Below are 19,044 nucleotides of genomic sequence, written 5' to 3' on the forward strand. Positions count from 1 at the left end.
AGGTGGAGCAGTCAGATATGTTTTTCAGGTTCTCCTAAGGGGCGTATAATCGCCAAGGTGGTGATTTTTGTATTTGTATGTGTAGCTCTTATACTTAGGGCTCATAAACAAAGGAAGAAGAAAAGCATATAGATTAAATGGTGCTGCACAATAAGGACTCGTCGACGAGTGCCCTGCACTTGTCAACTAGTAAATACCGAGAGGCCCAAAAGTTCAGAGGTTATGAGATTCCGAGAGCGGGAAATCAGAAATACGAAGACTTGTCGATGAGTGGCCATACTAGTTGACGAGTGGTCTTCTGTGTCTCGTCAATGACTGCCCTGTTCTCATCGATGAGTGCATGTGGGCTACGAGAAGGAATTTGAATTTTGAATTGGAACGTTGGAGTGGTTGGGAATTTGGAGGGAAACCTCTGAGGGATTGTTATTTATGCTCTTCTAGGCATACTTTGAAAGAGAGAGAGAGAGAGAGAGAGAGAGAGAGAGAGAGAGAGAGAGAGATCATTGTAATGTATATTATGTACTTACATATTTCTTAGTGAAATTCTTGTTCCAATTGCTTCCGTGGATGTAAGCTTTTCCAAACCATGTATATTGTCGTGTTGTTCTCTTTTATTTGCTTTCAGAATTTTGGTTGTGTATGAATTGTGTCTTATGGTGCTTTATCATTTGCTACAAGTTTAATTATTGCGTTGTGCACCATATACTCGATTTTCACAACAAATGATAATATAGCAAAATTATAAGTGCTCCTTCTGAAGTTTTATAAACTTAGAAACAAGGAAGTGCCTTGTAGTCTCAACATCACCACAAAACCCTCTTGTGAAATTAGTAATTATATTATTTTCTATGAATAAAACATGATGAAAAAATCAAAATATACACACCTAGGTAATTAAATTATCTTATTAATTAATCGAATTAATATTTATACTAGTCTTTTAATAATTTGCAGAATTGATAAGTTTTACATAAAAACTACACAATCCATAATAATAAATTATAAAAATGATAAATTTTATTTAGAAGAAATGATGCTAGTAAAAGATTTTGATCAGTACAACAATAAAACCAAGCCTTAGTCCTACTAAGTAGGGTCGGTTATATGAATCTTTTTCCGCCAATTTATGCGATCATGGACCATTTCTTTTTATAGATTCAAGGATATTAAATCCTTACTCACTATCTCCTCTCAAGTTATTTTAGGTCTACCCCTACCCCTTCTACTACCCCCCACAGTAACTAAGTCACTCTTCCTCACAGTTGCACTAGCCTACGTTGCAAGTGTCCATATCATCTGAGTTGTCACTCCCTTATCTTATCTTCTACAGGAGCTACACCTAACTTACCACGAATATGTTCATTTCTTAATTTATCTTTCAATGTTATATCATTCATCTATCTAAGCATCCTCATCTCGGCAACTTTTACTTTTTGGATATTATGTTTCTTCTTCGTCCAAAATTCCGATCCATATAGCATAGTTGGTCTTATAACTATCCTATAAAACTTCCCTTTTAATTTTAAGGGTATTCTACAATCACATAGCACACTTGAAGCACTTCTCCATTTTACCCAACCTGCTTTAACTCTATGCATTACATTATCTTCAATTTCTCCTTGTGTGCCTATCATATAGATGGGTCTAGCACAAAAGTATGCCTGCTCTAACAAGGGTGTCAAAGATTATGCAGACCGGGAGAGCACAAATATTTTAACATCTTACCTAGGGTGAATGATCTAGTGTAGAGCACTTGTTCTTGTACTAATTGCCCATTAAGTGGTACTAAGGGTGAGTTGGGTGTACAAAGTTTTTTGTGCTAACTATGTGTTATGATAACCTGCAACAAAGTCTGCAAATGAAAGAAAGAAAAATGAGAAATTAAACAATCAACACACAGATTTACGAGGTCCGATAATTTGTCTATATTCTCGTAGTCAGATTAGGTCATTAATTTCACTATTCAATAGTAATTACAAGTAATAATTACAAGTAAAATGTGCTAAATCTTTGTCCCTCACTCTCCTCAGGACTGCCACAGAGCGAGGGGATGCACCTCCCTTACTCCAACTCCCCGCAGCAAAGCCACAAACAAAAATCACACCCAAAATACCATCCACATAATACTCCATGTATTAAAAATTAGACTCTTCATACAAACACTATGAACTATTGAAAAAGCATATGCAAGCACAAACTGATTACACAGAAAGAAAGAACGGCAAATCCAATTTTATAGAATCTGGTCACTCTTTGAGCTACATCAACTCTACAAGTACTCATTTAGAAATTTGCGATAACAAAGTCCAAATGCATGCATGATCATCGCTTAGGATTTGTTATCCTTTGTAGGGAAAGAGATAAAAAAAAATGACATAGGCAAACTCAAGAACTAAGAGTCCACTCACAGCATACCTCGCAAAAATATTTGACTGAAACAATTGCTCACTCATTAATTTTGGGTCCAAGAGAGAAATTCCAATTCAACTAGTTGCTCAGAGTCTTGGCACACCATAGAACTCTTTTTCTTTACATAATATGATTTGGGTGCTTGTAATTTTTTTAGCCCAATCTTTAAACCAACAGTTCACTCGTGGTTCAAAGCTTGATATTTGAATCATAAATTTTAATGCGTGAACTTAAATAAATCACAATACAAAATTATATTGAATTTTATCTACAACCACACAAATTTAAATCTGACACCTAAAATCCCTGCTACCAAAAAATACACTTCCATGAACAAAGAGGGTGCTAACAGAAATTCATGCTCGCAGATTTTAGTAATGCTATGGCTATGCACTTTGGGCAATTGCAGCACATAAAAAGAAAACCGAAATGGCCCAAACAAGATCTTAAATTTAACGAAAAGACTTGAACAAGATCCTAAATTTAATGAGAACCTTCTTGCGAATCAATCACTAATGGTTAACTGAAACTGCAACCGCACTATACATAACATCATACATAGCTTGCAAGAGGGGGCAAACAATAAAGCTATCGTAGATTTAGAAGCAACATTAGGAAACAACCAAGTCTTGGGCATCTCTGTGAACTTGGGAAGATACAACACAGCTCTCAAACCAATGAACCAGAATTACATGTTTTTTTATACACTTTTGAGGCCACACACTAGCTAGTACAAACAACAGAAAGACCCAAGACAACAATGCAAGGGAGTTGATGGCGAAAAATCAAAGGAGCTCCCTAGCTAGCCTCACTGGCTTTTCCTTTAGAAATGCAACATCGCCATTTGGTGATGTGAGCAGGTGATGATCTAGCTCCTCCTCTTCACTCCCAGCTGTTGCAGTTGACGCATCCGAATCTGATCCATCTTCTGTTTTCACACATGTTTGGGATCAATGGAAGAAAAAACAATAAATCACATGCACACGTCTTTTTTTCCTTTATATTTTTTATTCTTTTCAAAAACACAATTTGAGTAGTCATTGATGGCATGACGCCAGGGAACAAAAAAAAATTTCAAGTTTCCCCATGATTCCTCAAGATGCAATATTTTCTTATATACCATCTGATTTTTTATTTTTTTTTTCAAAATAAGTTTGTCCAAGCAAAAATGGATAGGAGAGCCAACCAGTTTGCGGCAGTTCTACAGGTACATGACCACAGGAGGCCTCACCCACCGATAAACAATCCCAAAAGGGACCTAGACAGACGAAGAAAATGGAGTATATTTAAATGGGCCTTAAACTCCATTTAGTTACGTGTAATACAAGAAGAAAAGAAAATTTGTACTATTATAACATCTATAATTTGATAGAACTTCCTATCAATGCCATTTAAAGCATCCATAAGGTGGTTGGCAAAATATGGTACAAAATTTACATCAGCCATCATTAATTCAAAGACTATAATTTATTGATTTATTGGAATCAGATGCAAGCACACTCCAACAAAAACAAAGTAAAAGCAAAAAGTTGCACTGCTAAACCTCAGAAACCTCATTCCCCAAAACTTACCAGAATATGATGGGTGATCAGGTAGATGTCTGACTGCTGTAATCTGAATACTTTCTGGCAGCAAGCAGTTGCAGAAGGAACCTGAAACTTTTAATAGCTCCAGGATTAAATAGAGGAAAAAAGTCATTAAAGTCCAAAAGGATTCACATTCCTGGGGCAAAAGAAAGTGTTAGTAGACAATGCCAGGCCCTCCAGAAACCCCCATAGACAATTTACAGAGTAGGATGAAACTACCACACGGAATGACAACTGTGGCAGGTAAGGCTTAGATGTACCCTGATATTTTTTAGAAAAAGTTCACAAATATTAGGAAAATGACATTTCATTTTGTTGTACCACAAAAGTCAGAAAACTTGATGCCCGCCAGAAACCCCTGAAACCAATTACAGAATGGGATGAAACTACCAGAGAATGACATGAACCTCATGGATACACAATATTCAAAGGTAAACGAGGTTTACTTTAGGCGCTAAGATAGCTTCTCCCCTAGAAGGTTAAAAGCCTATACAAGCACAATATCTCTCACTTACCTACTCGAGCCAGCCGATTCACCCATCCAGGAATAGGCTTTCCGGTGAGACGCATACAGACTTCATCAGTAAAATGGTTGCAATTCTTCGCAATCAAATGGTAAGTGTCCCCATGATATTTCCCGGAAATGTGCTCCATGAATAACCGAAATTCTGAACGAGACATGTCAGTGCTACCCAGTGGCACCGATCGTCTGAAAATAAACCCAGGACAACTTCTTGGTTCCACCTCAAATACCCCACTAGTTGAGTACTCATGGGCTCCAAATCCATACTCCAAACCATGCACTGTGCATCAAATCAGTACAATCACATCATGTTTACTCCAACAGTAGAATTAAGTAGATAAGAAATGGAGAAAATCAGACAGGTTAACTTTTCATGCATATATGCTTGATATAAAAAGAACAGCTCAAACTAAGTCTTAAATTACCACTTCAATATAAAAGCTTAAACTGCTAGTTGTGGGCCAACAATGCAAAGCTACACTACCCTGCACATGCAGCCTGACAACATGTGGAGAGAAAAACAAACGAAAAATAGCATCCATTATAGGGAATGTAATAATTGTTAAACACCGCTACAGAAGCCAACCAGACTAGAACCCTGGTCCTCTTGGTCACCAGCTCTGGTACCATGCTAGATTACCACTTTCCTTAAAAGTTAAGCTGTTAGGTTGTAGGCCAAAAATGTATAAGCTTTAACACTAGGTAACTATTAAATTTCCACAATACAATAATCATGGTGAGACGCAGCCCATTTCCAAGCACTAGAAGTTGCACATGATTATTTATCATGAATTGCAAGACACTCTAATAAATTGTTTTCAGTTAAGTGCCATCAAGAAGTGCAAATTAAAAATTCATAATCAGGATGCCCCAGAGAACCAAAAGATGACTGGAGGATATGAGCCAGTAAAGGATGTGAAAACCAAAAAAACAATTTAATGAACCTGCTGATTGTCATGCTCATTCTCATGCTCATGCTCATGCTGCAGCAAGAGTTTCACCAGGGCAGATGACAAATGTTGATCTTAACATAAAGCACAAATAAATCTAGGAACAGAATTGTGCAGTACGCCAGAGTCATAGGATTGGGAAAAATTACACATACACAGTTTAAATCCTGGCAGTCACGGGAGAAAGTACCCATTTTGTAATTTTTATATTTATCATTTTATCATTTACATGTGCTCTGATGTATGAAGGCTACAAGGGCACAGCATTCATATGGATGTGAAGTTCTCACTATAACAAAAGAGGCTATCATGCAACAGTCTAAGTTCAAAGCTTAAATGGAATAGGAAGGGAAATTTAGTTCTGACAGTAAGGAAGATAATGAGCATCTAATGGCCAACATTACATCATGCCTCCTTAGTTTGCTTCAGATTGCTTTTTGTCAACTTGTCAACAATACAAAAAAGTAAACCACCTTTTGCTTGTTCATCCATTAGAGAAAGATGGAACCTGCCACAACCACATTCTGGACAATTTCTTCCAAAAAACCTCTACAAATGGCAACATATGTTCCATAGAATTAAAATTGATGCTCTTTCATATCAAGGCAAGAGATAACTTTAAGGCCATGTTTGATATTCCAAAATGACTCCTTAGGAATGTGAATTCAATCTTTAGGGATGCAGGAATGATAATGGATTTGTGTGAGGCTGGCAACTTTTCTGGACAACCAACAGCATAAATGGGAGATTTGGAAACCTGTGGAGAGGTTGGAATGATAATGCTAGGGAATTGGAAGGTATTCGCATTTTCCATCCAGAATCCAAACGTGGTAGCCAAATGTAACAAATGAGTGAAATGCATGCTTTTAGACAATGCAATCATCTCTGATAATAGAATCATGCTGTTTAGGATCCATCAAATATTAAACAATTATCAAGGCCATAAAGAATACAATTTAAAAAGTTTTAAGTAGACATCAACAAAACACACCATGCTATGCACATCACCTCTCAAATTCCATTTGAACTGATTCTTAAACCCCACAAGAGGGAAAAACCTTGACCAACAAATAACAAGTAGCTCACACTACCCGAGTTTCCTCCAAGCAAAAAATGCGCATAACTTCCATCAAGATCAATACTTTCTCAACAGTTGCATCGAGAACACTGTTTGACAACTGGATCACTAAAAATCAATGTAATCAAAGTCTGTAGGCTTCCATTATCTCGGCAATAATGAGCCAAGCTAGTATTTATCTCATGCTATGCTCCAGAATATATCATACAACAGAACCAATTTGTAAGCTAAAATCTAAACATTACTTGTATACCCATAGCAGTAAGCTTTTATTGTTTCAACTTCATAATGTTATGTGAGTTACTAGCATTGCAACAACTATGAAGTTAAATTTTAGTCAAATATTCTCTCAAAATAGAGTCTTTGAGCTGGAAAACAAGGCATTAGGACACAAGGCCCTAACCCTAGCTCTTCATAAAGGAGTTAGGGGGCAGACATTATTTTTATTTTATTTATCTATTTCTTTATTTATTTTGAAGGGGGGGAACAGGTGGGAGGGTGGGTTTGGGCTTCATGTTGGTGGTTGAGAGATGCACATTTGGGAAAGTTTGGGAGCAGAGGAGAGAAGGTGAGTGTAGGGGAGGCATGGTTCGCCTCTTCCGTTGAATACATGTAGGTTAGGAGGCTTTGCCCATCTTAGATCCCACATTGCCACCATTGCATCTCATTCTTTCTTCATCACCTCACATCCACATAAATACCCAAGCCCCACTGTTCATGCACTTGCATGCCCAAAGCAACCCATCCTATTCTTCTTCATGAGCGTATGAGAGAGAGAAAAGAGACTGCTGAGTACCAATTAATTTCCCAGAGGGCTGCCCAGCAACGCATGCCGGCAGAGGAGTGGCTCTCCATCTGTAGGAGAAGCAGCCATACACTGCTACTACTACAACCATAAGAGACTGCAAGGATTCTGGAAGCCCTAGCCGCTCGTAAAAAAGGCAGCAAGAGAGTCTTGGGTACCCTCAAGGTAAGTTATTTTGTTTCTTTCTGGGACTTTTCCATGCATTCCCCACACAAATGATATTTTAAAAAAAAAAAAAAAAAAGATAGACTATTTGCTAATCACCTTATTGTTGTTGTTGTTGTTATTATTATTATTATTAGTAGTAGTAGTAGTAGCGTTAGTAAACCAAATAAAATAACTAGGAGGGGTTTTAAGTTCTTGTTTTTTTCTTTTTTCACTTAATCAAGTTGAAGAAAACAATATATATATATATATATATAGCGATTTCGCATGGGTATTTTCAGGATTACTCTACTATTATCATCATCATCATCATCACACTTTATCTTAAGTTTTTAGTTGAAACACCTAAAAAATCCAAAAAAATGGGAAATTAATAATTTAAAAGAGAGAGAGAGAGAGAGAGAGAGAGAGAGAGAGAGAGAGAGAGAGAGAGAGAGAGAGAGAGAGTGAGTTTGGTTTGTGAGATAGAATACAATTGTTATCATTATTATTCAATACTTTTTCTAGTTGCTCATTAAAACATTGAAATTGAAAAATAGGAATTCAAAATTGTGGTTTGTAGTATTATTACTATTTGCCTTTATTTATCAATGTAAAATCTCAAAAAAATTGAAATGATCAAAAAATGAAAAAACTGATAACAGATTCTATAAAAAAATGAACAATATGATTTTCAAGTATCCTTGCGTTTATCTAATGGGTTTTGCTTATTTATATTTTAAAATTTTCTAGAAATCACTAAAAAAACTAAAAATTAAAAATTAAAAATGTAAAAAGAAAGGTTCCTTTTTGCATAAAAATTGTGTCCACTTTTGTTTGGTAAAATTTGATTTTCTTTTTCTTCTTTGTTCTAAGAAAGTTGGAATCTTCTATAAGGATTAGCAGGATTGTGCCTTTTATTGGGTAGCTTCTTCTTGTGAAACACAATAATTGAGCTATAATCTTAGTTTCCTTATTTTAGTTGAGTAGCTCTTTTTTATCATATATTTTAAGCAATGATGAACCCCACTTCCTTTTCTTGTTTGCTTGATCCTATTTCCTATTTTAGCACCTAGGGTTGCTATTCTTTCTTGATTGGTAGGTTTCACCTATTCTTTATAAACAATTCTCATATGGTGGTGGTGGCCGTTAATCTTGAGAATGCTAAATAAACGGTCTGATGTCGGACTCTCTAAATGAGCACACAGCACTCTCCTAAGGTTTCTAGAGGTGAAAGAATCCTCACACCTCTAATCGGACTCCTGTGAAAGACGCAAAGGGACTCAATACTTAAATAAAAGGTAATGAACGTTAATTTAAGGACAATTGATTTGATTTAATGACTATATATGTTTAAATAGGTACTGTTCATCGGGTGTGTTGGAGGCGTAACCTTCCGCTTGCATAACCGTACCCTATAACAGAATCATATTTTCACTGCTTAGTTGTCTCACCATCGTTTGAGTGTTAGAAACAAAAACAAGAATGCAGTACGGTGCATGCTCTAAAATGTGGATTGTGAATAGATTAAGTGCGATAGAAAATAGAGTTGCTATGCGATGATGCCCCAATTTAACCAATAAAAATATATGCTATGTGAAAAATGTATGTATATCAAGCTTTAAGGCCATGTTTGATATTCCAAAGTGATTCCTTAGGCATGTGAATCCAATCTTCTAGGGATGCAGGAATGATAATGGATTTGTGTGACACTGACAACTTTTCTAGACAACCAATAGTATAAATGGGAGATTTGGAAATCTGAGGAGGGGTGGGAATTAGGGAATTGGAAGATACTGCTAGTCCAGCCCATTCCCATTCCAGAAGCCAAGCTCAGCAGCCAAATGTATCAAATGAGTGATATGCATGCTCTTAGATACTGCAATCATCTCTGATGATAAAAACATGCTGTGTAGAGTCCGTCAAAGATTAAACATAGAGGGCATTACTAAAGCCATAAAGAATACAATTAAAAAAGTTTAAGCAGATATCAACAAAACACACCATGCTATGCACATCACCTCTCAAATTCCATTTGAACTGATTCTTAAACCCCAGGATGAGGGAAAAAGCTTAAGCAAATAATAGCTTCCAACGCTACCACATAGCCTCTCTCCAACAAACTACTCTTTCATTGAGACACTCCATAACAATCTTACACCATTGCCCGCACTACCAGAGTTTCTTCAAGTAAAAAATGCACATAACTTCCATTATGATCAATACTTTCTCACAGTTGCATCGAATGAACACTGTTTGACTACTGGACCACTAAAAAATCAACGTAATCAAAGTCTGTAGGGGCTTCCACAATAAAATATATCATTGCTTGCATTACTTGCGTACCCACATACAAAAGTATTGATTTGTAAGCTAAAATCTAAACATTACTTGCATACCCATAGCAATAAGATTTTATTTTTTCAACTTCATAATGTTATGTGAGTTACTAGTGTTGCAACAAGTATGAAGTCAAATTTTAGTTAAATGTTCTCTCAAAACACAGCCTTCAAGCTGGAGAAAAAAGTTATTCAGCATCAGCACTGCAAGCCCATTTCTGTCAAAGAGAACTCTGACTCAAATTTCCCTACACTGTGGAATTGGACAACCTTTGTTAGCCTAGGAGGGATCCAAGCTGGGTATGTCCAGGTTCATCCTTCTCGGTAAGTCCGTGACAAAGCGACTTTGTTATGGGTTTTGTGGTGAAAAAAAAAAAAGGCATTAGGGCACAAGGCCCTAGCGCTAACTCTTTATAAAGGAGTTAGGAAGCATAATTTTATTAATTTTTATTTATTTATTTATTTCAGTAAGGATTCATATCATAATGATCTAACAAATTTTACGCTGGCTGGCAGCTACCTAACGCAACCCTCCTTCTTTACCCAGGCTTGGGACCAGCTGTGTGTGAAAAAATAGGACATTAAGTGTCGTAAAGACAAAAAGAATGAGGTATAAAACGTGGCAAAAATATATACACATGGATAACTTTGAAAAGTATAAAGAGGCAAGAAAAGATGCAAAAAAAGCTCGTTAGGGTAGCTAAACATGAATCATTCAATAATTTGTATGATAGAAGAGGGGGAAAGAGATGTATTTAAACTTGCATGAGCTAGAGAAAGAAAAAGTAAAGACTTAGGTTATGTAAAATGTATAAAAAGTGAAGATGATATTGTCTTGGTTAAGGAAGAAGACATAAAAGAAAGATGGCTAAGTTACTTCAGTAAGTTGTTTAATGAAAATCAAATAGAAGGCTTAAACTTAGAATTGACAAATGAGGAAAAGACTAAAAATATGAGATTTATTCGCAAAATTATAGTCAAAAAAGTCAAGTTTGTACTAAAAAAGATGAAAAATGGAAATCTATAGGATCGGATAACATCCCAATTGAAGTTTGGAAATGCTTAGGTGATAACGGAATTATATGGTTAACTAATTTATTTAACACAATTATAAAAAATTAAAAAAAAAAAAAAAAAAAAACCAAAGGAATGGAGGAAAAGCACTTTAATACCTATATATAAAAATAAAAGAGATATCCAAACTTGTAATAACTATTGTGGAAATAAACTTATGAATCATACGATGTAACTGTGAGAAAGGGTAGTTGAACAAAGATTAAGGCTAGAACAAAGGTTTCAGAAAATCAATTTGATTTTATGCTTGGGAGATCTACTACAAAAGCTATATATCTATTAAAAAGATTAATGAAAAATTTTAAGGAAGAGAAGAGGGACTTGCATATGGTATTTATTGACTTAGAGAAAGCATATGATAGGGTACCTAAGAAAGTCCTATGGCGGGTTTTAGAAAAAAAAAAGGTGAATGTAGTAGGTATAATAATGTCATTAAGGATATGTACGATGGAGTAATGACTAGTGCAAGGACTATAGAAGGAGAGACCAGAGAATTTCCAATCACCATAGGTGTACATCAAGGATTTGCTTTGAACTCTTATCTTTTTGCTTTAGTAATAGATCAATTGGCTAAGAGTATCCAAAATGAGGTTCCATGGTGTATGTTGTTTGCAGATGATATTGTATTGATTGATGAAACTAAGGGTGGAATAGAGACTAAGTTAGAATTGTGGAGAGAAGCTTAGAATCTAGAGGCTTTAGGATAAGTAGAAATAAGAGAGAATATATAAAATGTAATTTCAGTTTTAGTACAAGAAATATTGGAGACTCGATGATGAAGAAATAAATAGTACTTGTCAATTTTGATACCTTGGATCTATTATGCAAGATGAAGGAGAAATTGAAGAGGATGTAATGCATAGAGTGAAAATAGGCTGGGTAAAATGGCGAAGTGTTTCAAGTGTGCTTTGTGATCGTAGAATACCCTTAAAATTAAAAAGGAAGTTTTATAGGATGGTTATTAAGATCAGCTATGTTATATGGATCAAAATGTTAGGCGACAAAGAAACAGAATATCCAAAAAGTAAAGGTTGCCAAAATGAGAATACTTAAATGGATGAGTGGTATAACACTACAAGATAAATTAAGAAATGAACATATATTTGGTAAGTTAGGTATAGCTCCTATAGAAGATATGATAAGGGAGGGGCAACTCAGATGGTTTGGACGCTTGCAATATAGGTCACATAGTGCACCGGTGAGGAAGATTGAGTTAGTTACTGTCAGAGGCAGTAGAATGGTAGGGGCGAACCCAAAATAACTTAGAATGAGATAATGAGTAAGGATTTAATAGCCCTGAATTTGTTAAAACAAATTGTCCATGATCACATAAATTAGCGAAAAAGGATTCATATAGTCGACTCCACCTAGTGGAACTTAAGACTCGGTTTTGTTGTTGTTGTTGTTGTTATTTCTTTCTTTCTTTCTTTCTTTTGAAGGGGGGAAGGGTTGGATGGTTGGGTTTGGGCTTCATGTTAGTGGTTGAGAGATGCACATTTGGGAGAGTTTGGGAGCAGAGAAGAGAATGCAAAAGTGGGGGAGGTATGGCTCGCCTCTTCCGTTGCATGCATGTAGGTTAAGAGGCTTTGCCTATCGTAGATCCGACATTGCCACTATTGCATCTCATTCTTTCTTCATCACCTCACATCCACATACAAACCCAAGCCCCACCATTCATGCACTTGCATGCCCCATGCCAATCCTATAGTTCTTCTTCATGAGTGTATGAGCTGTATTTTAGATAGAGAGAGAAGAGAATGTCGTGCATCAATTAATTTCCCAGAGAGACGGTTGCCAAGCATGCATGCCAGCAGAGGACTGGCTCTCCAGCTGTAGGTAAAGCAGCCATACATGGGCACTACTACTACCGTGAGACTGCAAGTAAGGATGCTGGAAGCCCTAGCTGCTCATGAAAAAGGCAGCACGGGGTTCTCAGGTACCCCCAAGAAAAGTTTTTTTTAATGATTTTTTCATTTTTTTATTTGTTTCTTTTAAAATATTTTTGCATGTATTTCCCACAAAAACAAAATATGATTAGACAAAAAAAAAAGTTAAGCATTTGCTCATCACCTTATTATTTTTGTTATTAGTATTAGTATTCTAAATGCAATTACTAGTAAGGATTTCAAGTTTTTTTTTTTTTTTTAGTTGAGCTGAAAATAACAATTATATATGTATATATATATATATATATATATATATATAGACAATTAGACATATATATAGCGATTTTGCATGGGTATTTTAAGAATTACACAATTATTATTATCATCATCATCACACTTTATCTTAAGTTTTTAGTTGAAACACCTAAAAAATTCAAAAAATGGAAATTTTGTTAGTTAAAATTTAAGAGAGAGAGAGAGAGAGAGAGAGAGAGAGAGAGAGGAGAGAGAATTTTGTTTCGTGAGATAATACATAGTTGTTACAATTATTATCATTCAATACTTTTTTTTAATTTCAACTTGAAACATTGAAATTGAGAAATAGGAATTCAAAAATGTGGTTTGTAGTATTATTACTTCTCATCTTCATTTATCATTGTAAAATTGGAAAAAAAAAAAAAAAAGAGCCTGATTCTATAGAAAAATGATCAATTTGATTTTCAGATATCCTTGTGTTTATCTCTTCAGTTTTGCTTATTTATATTTTAAAATTGCTAAAAATCACTAAACAAAATTCAAAATATAAAAAGAAAGGTTTCCTTTTGCATAAAAATTGTGTCCACTTTTGTTTGTAAGATTTGATTTTCTTTCGCTTTTTTGTTTTAAGAAATTGGAATCTTTTAAAAAGATTAGTACGATTATGCATTTTATTGGGTAGATGATTATTGTGAAACACAATCATTGAGCTATAATTTTAGTTTCTTTATTTTAGTTGAGTATTGGAAGCTCTTTTATTATGGTCTCTTTTTAAGCAATGATGAACCCCACTTCCTTTTCTTGTTCGCTTGATCCTATTTGCTATTTTAGCACCTAAGGTTGCTATTCTTTCTTGATTGGTAGGTTTCACCTATTCTTTACAAACTATTCTCATATGATCTTTTTTTTCTCTTTAATCTTGAGAATGCTAAATAAATCAATCTGATGTCGGACTCTCTAAATGAGCACACAGCACTCTCCTAAGGTATCTAGAAGTGAGAGATCCTCGTATCTCTAATCGGACCCCTATGAAAGATGCAAAGGGACTCAATATTTAAATAAAAGGTAATGAACGTTATCCCCATATCTCTAATCAGACCCCTGTGAAAGATGCAAAGGGACTCAAAATTTAAATAAAAGGTAATGAATGTTATCCTCGTATCTCTTATCAGACCCCTATGAAAGATGCAAAGGGACTCAATATTTAAATAAAAGGTAATGAACGTTAATTTGAGGACAATTGATTTGATTTAGTGACTATACGTGGTTAAATAGGTACTTTTCATGAAATGGGTGTGTTGGGGGGCACTAATACCTTCTGCTTGCTTAACTGTAAACTAGAACTCAATTCCAGCTCGCAGACTTCTAGAAGTGGAGAAGAATTGAAATAGTATTTCTTATTATTTTAAAATAAGGTATAATCTGAATGTCTTATTGACTATAAGGATAATTTAAAAGAGGAAAGAACAATAAAGGAAAGAACAACAAAAGGAAAGAATGACAATTGCTAACATATCTCCCAGAATATCTCCTAAGAATATTTACATAATTACAGAAATTTCTCCAATAATCAAGGAGAGTTGACTGGATAAATTTGGAAACTTTCCAACACTCCCCCTCAACATGTTTTGTTCTATCATGAAACACTAGATTGTGAGCAATGGCTATGGCAAATTTGTTATCGCAATACAGTCTCATAGGTAGTGGATTAGTGACTTTCAATTCTTTCAATAATTTTTTAATCCACAACACTTCACAAATTCCATGAGCAACAACTCTAAAGTCTGCCTCTGCACTACTCCTAGCTACCACATTTTGTGTTTTGCTTTGCCATGCAACCAAATTTCCACCAACGAAGGCTCAATAACTAGAAGTTGATCTTTTATTGATTATACTCCCAGCCCAATCTGCAGCAGTGTATACCTCAACTTGTAGATGTCTATGGTCTTCAAACAATAGACCTTTTCCTGGAGTTCCCTTTAAATATCTCAAGATTCTATCAACTGCATCAAAGTGGTCAGGCCCTGGTGAATGCATGAATTGGCCTACCATACTGACAGCAAAGGCTATGTCAAGATGTGTATGTGATAGATAAAGTAGCCTTCCAACCAATCTTTGGTACTGGTCTCTATTGGTTACTTCTTCAGGCTTGGCAGGTTGTAGTTTAAGATTAAGCTCTATAGGTGTCTCATCTGCTTTACACCCTAGTAAACTTGTTTCTCCAAGCAATTCAAGCACATATTTTCTTTGTGAAATGAAAATACATTTTCTTGACCTTGCAAATTCCATACCGAAAAAATACTTCAAGTCACCCAAGTCTTTAATCTCAAATTCATTAGCAAGCATCTGTTTTAATTTCTCAAGTTCCTTGCTATCATTACCTATCAAAATAATATCATCAATATAGACAACTAGAATAGCAACCTTCCCTTCACTTGAGTGCTTATAGAACATGTTGTGATCAGCTTGACCTTGGCTATCATGGCCCTTTACAGCCTTCCCAAAACGTTCAAACTAAGCACTCAGAGATTGCTTGAGCCCATACAATAGTTTTTCAATTTACGCACTTTATCTCTGCCAAGATTACCTTCAAAACCAAGTGGTAATTCCATAAACACTTCATTCTCTAAATTTCAATTTAAAAAAGCATTCTTTACATCCAACTGGTGTAGGGGTCATTTAGAATGTACAGCCAAGGAGAGTAACACTCGGATTGAGTTTGTCTTGGCCACTGGAGCAAAAGTTTCTTGATAGTCAATTCTGTATGTTTGTGTAAACCTTTTTACAACGAGTCTCGCCTTATATCTCTCTATATTGCCATCAGCCTTGCATTTAACAGTAAACACCCACTTGCAACCTACAGTTGTCTTTTCCTTTGGTAAATCTACAATTTCCCAAGTACTGTTGTTCTGTAGTGCATTCATCTCTTCAAGAACTGCTAACTTCAAATCTGGATGATCCATAGCTTCCTAAATGGTCCTTCAAACAAATAGGTGAGAAATATTGGATGTAAAGGCCTTATGATTATGAGAGAGTATGGTGTGATAAATATTTGGCAATGGGGTGTGGTACAGGTTCTATCTCCTTTCCTAATGGCTATAGATACATGAAGGTCAATAGATTGATCAACTGGAAGTGTAGTAGAAGGATTACCTGGGATTTCCAAATGACCAGTTTTGGAGGTGATGATAGAAATTATGGGATGATCCTTAGTATTAGAACAACACTTGCCTCTAGTATAAACACAAAGCTCAGAAGAGGAATTATTCTGTAGCAATTCTCCCCCTGTTTGTGATTCCTTTATGCTTTGTATAGCCAGATTGGGATTTCCATTTTTTTCACTATTTAAAATTTCAATTTCTTGAAGGTTTTGTAGATGGATGTCAATGTCAAGGAAAACATTAGGCATTGGTATAGAAGTTTGCCAAAACTGATCTTCACTACTCTCTTTCTCCCCCTGAAGATAAGTTTGTTTAATCACTCTTATTGGGAGCATATCCAAGAAAGATACATTTTTCAGCCCTAGGATCAAATTTAGATCTAAGATGAGCTGGAATATGAACAAAAACAGTGCATCCAAACACTTTTAGAGGCTGATCAAAAATTATCCTATTATCAAGGAAGGATTTTTTTAGGCATGCCAAAGGAGTGATATACTACAACACACAGGTAGGCATTCTATTAATAAGGTAGCCAGCATTATCTGTACCATAATCCGTATGAAGTATGCTTATTTTTGTGTGAAATTGATTTTTGATCATATTATAAAAATTCTTGAATAATATTTTAACTTCAGAATTTCCATTCATCAAATATACCCAACAAATCCAAGCATGATCATCTATAAAAGTCACAAACCATTTTTTTCTCGGATAAGGTAGTAACCTTAGAGGGACCCCAAACATCACTATGAATCAAATAAAAAGGTTTTGATGCACGGTAGCCTTTTGAATTATAAGAAACTCAATGAGTTTTTGATAAATGACAAATGTCACAATGAAGAGAAGTACAACCCATATTTTTAAACAGACTAGGCAACAAGTACTTTAAATAAGAAAAACTAGGATGCCCTAATCTAAGATGCCAAAGCATTATTTGATCATGCACAGGGATTGAACTAGTACTACCAAGCCCTAGGCTTGTTTATTGTTGAATAGGGTATCATCAAAATAATAAATGCCATCGATCATCCTAGCACTGCCAATCATCGCCCCCGAGTTCTAGGCCTGAAATTCACAGTGAGAATCAAAGAATATGATACGACAGTTAGAATCAAGAGATAATCTACTAACAAACAGAAGATTGCAAGTAAGTTTAGGAACATGAAGGGCAGATTTTAATTCTATTTTCCCAAAAATTCTAATTGAACCTGCTCCTGCAATGGATGAAAGACTCGCATCTGCAATCCTCACCCTTTTATTACCCGGACAAGGATAATAAGATTGAGATAATTGAGATATACTAGTCATATGGTTGGATGCACCTGAAACAATAATCCACAGTGCAAAGGCTAAAAACCCAGAATAGGCACTCGACATATTACCTGTTTGGGCTAAGGAACCAATAGAAGTATCGAATATCAGATTGGATTTCAGCAGATGAAGAAGTTGATCCATCTACTTTGAACTTAGAACATTGGTATGAGCTTCATTTGCTCTAGGAATCAATTGGTTGTTTCCAAGTCCAGGTCTGCTACTCTTCCAATTTGTTGGTTTTCCATGTAGTTTCCAGCAAGTTTCTCGAGTATGGTGTGGCTTATTACAATAGTCACACCATATTCGACATTTTTTATTGGGATATGACCGTTGTACAGAGGCATTAGCAACAACCATAACAGTAGGATTAGCAGCAGCCAAAGTCGAGTTCTCCACTGTTCCATCAGCCCCCTTTTTTCTTTAGCATAACATTCCAACGATAATCTTCATGTCTCACTTCAGAAAATACCTCTCCGATTGGAGGCAGAGGTTGTCTACCAAGAATCCTCCCCCTGTTCTCATCAAACTCATCATTGAGTCCAGCCAAGAATTCAAAAATTCTTGCATTTTCCACCATCTTCTTGTTGTAGTTGCAATCGTCAAGGCTCTTCCATTCATAATCATTGAATAGATCCACATCCTGCCATGGTCCCTTAAGGACATTAAAATACTTAGTCACACTGTCTTCCCCTTGTTGGGTCTTGCCAATTTTTTGCTGCAATTTATAAATCTGAGAATAATTTCCAAGGTCATAATGCATCTAACTAACATTATCTCGCAGTTCTTTTGCAATAGGATAGCACATGTAATTAGCACTAATATCTTCATCCATTGCATTCACAAGCCAAGCCATAATCATGGAATTTTCAGCATCCCATATAGCATATGATGGGTCTGCTCTATCAGGGGCATTGGTTTCACCGGTAAGGTACCCAATCTTACCTCTCCCATCCATACATTTGAACTAAATGAGACCATCTCAAGAAGTTGGTTTCATTGAGATGGATATTTGTGATTTGGACTAAATGGCGTTCGGTATGGGCTACTTTGGTTTTAGTTTTGGTGTTGACCACAGGTTCAGCTCTAGCCATGGTGGAAGTTTCGAAAATTTCAGACAACGGAGGCTGAACAGGGTTAAGGCAATAAGGCCTAGGTTTTAGAGGCTATAACTGCCGAAAGGAAAAGAAAACCAGGTTTTGATACCATCTAGAAGTGGAGAAGAATTGAAATAGTATTTCTTATTATTTTAAAATAAGGTACAATCTAAATGTCTTATAGACTACAAGGATAATCTAAAAGGAAAGAATGACAATTGCTAACAAATCTCCTAGAATATCTCCTAAGAATATATCCTAAAATATCTCCTAAGAATATTTACATAATTACAGAAATTTCTCCTATAATCAAGGAGGGTTGACTGGATAAATTTGGAAACTTTCCAACAAGACTAAACCTATTATTTTTTATGACCTAGGTTTGACTTAGTCTTTCATAAATTTGTAATTAAGTGAGGCTAAACC

General features: G+C 35.6%; 1 protein-coding gene across 4 annotated transcripts in view; it reads right to left on the reverse strand.

Annotated features, from left to right (window-relative positions):
• Positions 1 to 2,907: 2,907 nt before the first annotated feature.
• Positions 2,908 to 19,044, reverse strand: part of LOC131163649 (deSI-like protein At4g17486) — a 32,526-nt gene continuing 16,389 nt past the window's right edge. The window contains exons 3-6 of one of the 4 annotated variants that reach the window (XM_058120284.1): positions 4,511 to 4,798; positions 3,981 to 4,061; positions 3,596 to 3,667; positions 2,908 to 3,337 (exon numbers count right to left, since the gene is read on the reverse strand). In XM_058120284.1, coding sequence (XP_057976267.1) covers positions 3,195 to 3,337; positions 3,596 to 3,667; positions 3,981 to 4,061; positions 4,511 to 4,798 — 584 coding nt within the window. In that variant the 3' untranslated portion in view covers positions 2,908 to 3,194. Of the gene's footprint in view, positions 3,338 to 3,595; positions 3,668 to 3,980; positions 4,068 to 4,510; positions 4,799 to 19,044 lie in introns of all 4 variants that reach the window. The other 3 variants (XM_058120283.1, XM_058120287.1, XM_058120286.1) reach the window with 3 other exon arrangements.

The sequence above is a fragment of the Malania oleifera genome, chromosome 9 (assembly GCF_029873635.1).
Source record: "Malania oleifera isolate guangnan ecotype guangnan chromosome 9, ASM2987363v1, whole genome shotgun sequence".
NCBI classification, from domain to species: domain Eukaryota; kingdom Viridiplantae; phylum Streptophyta; class Magnoliopsida; order Santalales; family Ximeniaceae; genus Malania; species Malania oleifera.